Consider the following 7,512-nt stretch of genomic DNA (forward strand, 5'->3'; position numbering starts at 1 on the left):
TCACAAAGCTTCACATGCAAAATGTATAATATTGTCTGTGTTTGAGAACAAAAAATATCATACATGTGAAATTGTTTTACAATGTTTATTTTTTAAATATTTATTTTAGTAATATTTCATGTTCCTTTTCAGTTATTTTCCTTGGATGTCTTCAACATTTACTATATTTTTTATGGAGGCTTATATTGACTGATTGTTCATAAGGCTATACAAACCTAAAATACTATATTGGTTACTCAGCTTAGTTCAATCACAAATGACTGTGAAACCAGAAAGTATTAATCCAAATGAAAGTCGTTTCACAAGCAGTGAACACCATGGGCACAGCTACTTTGAGATAAAGTGGAACTCTGAAGAGGGAATTTACTAATTTTTTCTTGAAACAGAGTTCAAAGAAGAGCACTTGAGAGTTTTCCCTTTTTTCCCTCTCTCTCTCTCTCTCTCTCTCTCTCTCTCTCTGTCTATCACACACACACACACACACACACACACACACACACACACACACACACACACACACACACACACACACACACACACACACACACACACACACACACAAAGTGGACTAAGCTCAGCTTTTGGTGTTTCATTTTGTGTGTGTCTTTGTGTTCGTCAAAGTCTTCAATGGCTGTGACCCTATTTGCGTCAGCTGGGACTCTTAATTCCACTTTTTATCTCCATCCCATTTGCATCTGTCTTAATTACTGTAATTAATTCACTCCCTGCGCTTGGTGCCAATTAGTGTTAGCCCTCCCCTAGCAACTGAGTGCACTAGCAGGCAAGGCTCCCCCTCACACAAGGAACGGAGAGATACAGGCGGTGGAGAAGGAAATAAAAAGATATGCAACAAGAGTAGGCGGTTGATGGGGGAAACTAGTGAAGCAAGGGGTGAGACAAGATGGATGGATGATTGACAGGTGGAGGGTGTTGTTGGCAAATGCTGATGAGATACATACTAATGCGATTAAACATGCAGTTCACACTGAAGAATGTCATCGTTTGTCATGGTAGACCTTGACTGTTAGACAGTTACACATTGAGACAACACACTGCTACGCAGATAAGCAGAGGAATCTAGCAGCAGTCTTAACAAAGCTGACAACAGTCACTTTGTCTGATGCCCACTGGAGGGCTTGTTAGTATTTTATACCAACTCTCAAACCAGTTTCTCACACCTCCATGGCGGTGTCTGACTTGGGGGTCTTGGAGATCCAAAGCGTTGACTGATTAACACTTGTCTTCGTCCTTGGTTTGCTGTGGGGGGGAAAAGAAACAAGTTTCACCCTAAGCCATCAAGTCTTTACTACAGTTACACATACACACAAGCATTTACCCACTTTTCAAGCCCAGGGCAATACATTAATCTAACTTTGGTCTGAGAAATTGCTGCATGGAGACCCATTACCCTCTCTATTTAGATGGCATTATTCCCTGTTAAAAAAAGGGCTGAATTGTGTTTGGGAACTGCAACGCAGGTGAAAAATGCTGTGTATAATAAATTGCAGACGCAGACTCTTGTCAAAGCGTTTCTCGTGACACATACAAAGGAAATCAGACCTCCTGTAACATTTCATCTTGTCTGATGGCTGTACGGTGTCACAGGTACAAGTGGCAGGCATTGTAAAGCAGGACCCTCGCATTTATTAAAACCCGAAAGGCGTTTAATCTGGAGAGAACTTGAACGCGGTCCAGCAAGCCTTTTAATGCAGGCAGCCAGGCCGCTTAAGACCATGATTAAATGCATTGTCTGGAGATGCCCCATCTGGGCCAATGATCGAAAATATGTTAAAAAGACATCACTCTGAGTGAGCGGGGGGCTTAATAAACATCATAAATTACACAAATGAAGAGCTTTGTAATGCCCCATCACAAAGACTAGTCTCCACTTGATAGGTTGGGGGGGATTTTATACAGTAGAGGGGCTAGTGGAGGAAGGGGTTTGTGGTGCGGGGGGGGGGGGGGGGGGGGGCGGGGGTTGCTGGAGAATGGCTTGCTTCAGCATTTCAGTCTGTACATGTCTGGCTTTCTGTTCCGGATAACAGCACAATGCAGGGGACAGCTAAGAGGATCCTGCACTAGCTTTGAAACACAGTGCCAGCATGTTGTAATGCTGCAGCACTGAGTCCACACACACACACACAGACAAGAGGCTAACAACAGGAGACAGACACCACCGCTGCTAGGCTGAGAGCATGCCAGTAAAATGCTCTTCTGTAAGCCAAGTGATTACTGATAATGAAACAAATAAACTGTTTGTCTCTGAGAGTATGTTTGTGTGAGTGTGTGAGAAAGTATTTTTTATTTATTTTTTACATGCAGTCCTAGTATCACTGTATAAGATGTTTCTGGTTACAGACTGAAAAAAGTTTAATTGGAGGTAAACCAGAGGGTTTACATGAAAAACAAGCTTCCAGTCATTTCTGTCATGAAAATGTGAGATCACCTTTTGCTGAGCATCTGGAAGCAGCAGGTCCCAGAGGCCACCAGTATGAGTAGCAGGAGTGGGATGGTTGGAATGATCACGTACACCAGGAACATTCCTGAGGCGGGAAGAAGGAAATGCATGGAATCAATTGCATTATGAACAGACTTTTTATGACTAAAAATTAGGCTTTACAAAAATGGCTGTAGTGTACTTTTTTTTTCTCTCTGCAGATGGTCCTTCAAGAATTGTATTTTGGACTTTCTCAAGAAGGACTCTGTTGTAGCTTTATAATGGTTTTCATTGCATAGGATTCTTTAGTAGTACAAAGAAAATGTTCCGACGAATGTGGAGAAGACTATACTGTATATATAACATAACTTAAAAAAAAACCCATGTATCAACTTTATTCTGAGAATGTTCATGAACTCACAAGAAGCAGAACCTTAGACTGACGTCACTAGCTCTGCATTTCACAGCTGGAGATAGAAGTACCTTCTCCATCAGAGTGGAGAGATGCAATAACATTTACACTATATGGCCTGAGAGACCAGGGCTATGTTGCAAACATCCACTTAGTATGTCTTGTAAAATCCAAGAGCAATTTATCAGTTTGGGTCTCTGTGAACTCACACACCAACTGCTACACTTGAACATTTCAGAGAAGGTACCAACAATAAGCACACAATTGGACAGATTGCAAAGTTAGCGTCTGTTAATGTGATTCTCATATGCTACCTGAAGGGTCTGCCACAAACACAGGGCTGTCTCCATTCTCTGTGACCACAGCGGGCTTGTTGTCCTGTGACTCCTCTGAAGTGTGTAGATCTGAGGATAAATACATTTGTAAAAATGTCTTCCTGTTATGCCACCAGTGTGTTTAAGCCTGAGTTTCCAACGATACTTACAAGTGAGGAAATGACAGTTTGAGGCTAACAAATAGGGATTTGTTTCCCCTACACTATAATTTAGCTCAGGAATGTTGTCAGTCTAAGCATCAAGGTGTAGAATGGACAAAGTTGTCTTTCTAAGGTATGAGAGTGAGTAATGTAAGATTGTCTATAATATTACCAATGGAAAAGCTTCTCACCTGTTTCACGAACTCCTGGCCTATCCCCCTGCTCCTTCACCAGGTGACTCTCTGTACCAGAAATGATTAACTTTGTCAAAACCATGGTAGCATTTGTGTAAGTTTGTGGGGGTGTGCATGTGCCTGTTTGTGTGGGTGTGTATGTGCCTGTTTGTGTGAGCATTTGCTCTCTGCAGAGACAACTGGCTTTCAGGTTTATCCTAAAGGCCTACCGACATGATATGGGAATAGGAAGTCATACTGTATGTAGAAGAAATGCAGTTCTGTTCTAACAATTTTTGGACAATCCAACACATGACTTTCTCAACCCTTTGTTTGATGCACTCTAAGTGGGCACAGGTATCACATTAATGTATATTAAAATGCTACATTTTCTCTTCTACCTGGCTCATATTTGCAGATGAAGTTGTGCTTCATGTTGCATCTGTCGTCATTCCACTGATAAAGGTAGGCTCCCCCTAGGCCATGATGAGCGGTTGGCTGGTGATACATCACCACGCAGGCTTCGCCCCCACATGATGGCTCATCAAAGTACCAGTTTCTTACAGAAGGGCAGAAGAGACAGCCATGTAAAAGCCATCACAGGGTTTTCATGCAAACCACTCTAATGGCAGAAGGGTCAGTGTGCAGACATGCACAACAATCATGAAAAATATAGCTCAGAGCTCTGTATGATTGGTTCTTCATGTAGAAAGCATGAATCAACCAATCACATACACACAATGACACAGAGGTGGGACTTATGTTCAGGTTGCACTTGGCAAAACTAAGACAATGCCCATTTAGTTCAAACCTTCTAAATAACCCAAAGGAGTCCATTCTCCACACTTTATCATCTCCATCTCACTGCTGCCCCATCTCACCTGAACTCCGAAACGCTCCCATCTGTCCAGCGGTACAGGTCCGGGCAGGAAGTGAACCCGGCATGTTCCTGGGCGCTGTCGCCGTCCGAGCGGGTCAGCCCGATCCAGAAGTCGCCATCGGCGATGCCAGAGCCGGTGCTGATGAGCTCCTGTAAGAGATGCTCGATGTGGCGTTGCTCAGTGGCACTCTCAATGCTCAGCAGCGAGCCACCGTCCATTTCACACGCCTGTCGTGCCTCCCAGAAGGCCACACGGCTCGTCATGTCACGGAAGTAGGCGATCTTGTAGCACGGCTGCTCTGGGCCCCCCTGGCATACGTTCTGACCTGGAATAAGGTGATTATTGTAAACATTTTGAGTGATGTGTTTTCACCATAATGTCACATAAACAGTTCTATTCAATAAATCAGTTCTATTCAAACATGGTTAAAATGAATATAATGTTTTAAAACACACATACACACACACATATATATACTGTATATGTGTGTGTTTGTGTGTGTGTGTGTGTGTGTGTGTGTGTGTGTGTGTGTTTGGGGGGGGGGGGGGGTAGGTTAAAATGTTTCAAGTCACATGTTCAAATGTGTTCTTCATATTTTTAATTTATTATTGCAATTATTTCTATATTATTGAATATTTAACTCAAGTTACTCAATCAAGTTGAGATTCAGATGTGGAGAGCCAAAAGCACCATATTTTCAGTCCACTCATGCACTGATGCGAGTGTATTTCATTCATTAGGCCTGCCTCTTGGTCCAAGAACTCTGCTAATTAGAAAATGTAGATGGATGACACAAAATACTAGAGTGGACATTTACGCTCTCATCCTTACATTCCTTCTCTGAACAATGATGATCTCTTCTCCTCAATTTGTCTGACCCATGAGCAAGTCGCAGGCCTAATCAAGTTATCTTGTCCCATCCAGAATTTAACCATCCAATAAACTGTAAACCATGCATGCAGCTGATGTGCTTTAGATATCAATCACAATCACTACATCATACTGACATGACTTTTCTTCTGCCAACAATCTAAGTGTATTCAAAATCATTCTTGATGTAGCCCATTCTTTTCTGCTGAATATCTCCGACAGGCTGCTTAAATGCAGACAATGCCATGATATACCTACTTATAACTGATTCCTTCTCTGCTTTCACAATACATAGACTGGCAGACAGCACAAAGAATGATGGCACAAAACTGATGGTCTATAAACCTCCAGGAAAGGTTATACAAGCCTTTGTGAGGCAGTCAACGATCCAGGAGCCTTTTAGATGTCTCTTAGTAAGATACTCATAATTGTTATTTGGTTTGTCTATGTAAGAGACTCTTACATAGACAAACCAAATAACAATTATGAGTAGAGTGCACATGTTTTTACAAGAGTATCGAGGGCATGACAGACTGATCAGGTATAAAGTTGATAAGCCCAGCCTTTCTAACAATTAAATAAAACTCTTCATCATCTAAACATTTCTATGTATGATCACATAAGACTCAATAAAATGAAACTCTTCATCATCTAAACATTTCTATGTATGATCACATAGGTCTCAATAAAATAAAACTCTACATCATCTAAACATTTCTATGTATGATCACATAAGACTCAATCAAATGAAACTCTTCATCATCTAAACATTTCTATGTATGATCACTTAGGAGTCAGCACAGTATTCTGCTACCTGGCCATCCAGCAGCCCAACCACTGGTTACAGTAGAGGGCAGAAGCCATTTTAAAAAGCCTGGGTTACGGCGGCACGTTAAGAATAATAACTGTGATTAATACACACTCTGTTAAAAGTCTAATAATAACATTAGCTCACTGCCCAGGAGGTACTTTAAATAATTGCCTGATCCAGATTTGCACTATCATCACTTTGAGTCCAGTAATGGGCCGGGTCTTGCAAGAGGGAGTACTGGACTCAGCAGTTTCCCCACCAACTTCCCACTTTTTCTTCCTCTCTCTTCCTTCCTGTGGTGGTCCCATTTCCCCTCTTTTTTGATGCTCAACCTCATAATTCCAAGTGCATTTTGGCAGGTTTTAAACTTTTGACCCCATCATTCAACATCACTTTCGATATGTCAAAACCTGCCAGACATATCTTACACCTTGCACTGATGATCTCAGCTGTGGTTGTCACACCACCTTGCAATGTACTACACTAATCTACTATCTTTTAGATTTTAGTGTAATTTCACTCATACTCAACAACCATCTCTTTCTCTCTCTCTTTCAAACACACGCATTTACACAATGTGTGAATTTAAGAATTTAGATATGAGCAAACATACGTGCATTTTAATGTGAAACCCAGCAGTGCATTGCAATATTAGATACCTAAAATCCATACTTAACTAACTTCACCCACAAAACAAACTGTACTGAATGATTAATGTTATATTTTAATAAAGACTTTTGCTTTAATTATGAAATGTGCAATGTACATATTCATACTTAGTTTTAATCATAACTAATTACAGATAGGTAATAGGTAAAGTAGCCTATTCATAATAATCACCGTTAAACTTTTACTTGAGTTAAAATGAATGCAATTTAACTAAATTAATGTTAAGACTTACCGCTTACAACTCTGGCGCCATGGGCATGTACGACCAGGACGCCCAACCCGCACAAAATTCGTATGGCTGTGTCCACGCGCATCCTCCAAACTTATGTTAAAAGACGCTCAAAACAAATACACGTAGAAAAACGGTCCCTGAGATTCAGAGTGCCTTTGTCTCCGTTCACAGGCGGCCACTCTGGCTGTCAGTTTCTGAGCTAGACATTGTATCCCTGTGTAAAGGTTTGCTGTCAGTTTGAGGTTCTTGGATTAGGAGAGGCAGAGTACTCCCCCCTCTCTCCGCGCGCTGTCGGATGTGTGATGTGTTCCGAACGTTGCGAGCACGCTCGACCACTCGACTCTAACGTTTATTGATCTCTCCCTCGCGCCTGCCAAGGCTCGACTACAGCTAATCGACCAGGGCCACAGCTGTAACCCCGCGTCTCCACAACCTATTTCATTAAGCCTAAAACACGACTGAGCCCGTGTGAGAGGCAATTATGGCATATCTAAAGGATGAAATTACATTTTAAGGTTCATGACGTAGTTCGGGAATCATCCGGATAAACAA

The 7,512-nt window shown here is 41.7% G+C and overlaps 1 protein-coding gene across 1 annotated transcript; it reads right to left on the minus strand.

Annotated features, from left to right (window-relative positions):
• Positions 1-1,172: 1,172 nt before the first annotated feature.
• Positions 1,173-7,042, minus strand: chodl (chondrolectin; the record flags this gene model as incomplete). Its single annotated transcript, XM_080855486.1, has 7 exons — positions 1,173-1,257; positions 2,447-2,602; positions 3,184-3,253; positions 3,516-3,566; positions 3,899-4,056; positions 4,379-4,703; positions 6,961-7,042. The coding sequence occupies 7 exons, from the start codon at positions 7,040-7,042 to the stop codon at positions 1,173-1,175; spliced, it is 927 nt and encodes a 308-aa protein (XP_080711612.1).
• Between the last annotated feature and the right edge of the window lie 470 nt (positions 7,043-7,512).

This window comes from Sprattus sprattus (genome assembly GCF_963457725.1).
Source record: "Sprattus sprattus genome assembly, chromosome: 17".
NCBI lineage: Eukaryota > Metazoa > Chordata > Actinopteri > Clupeiformes > Clupeidae > Sprattus > Sprattus sprattus.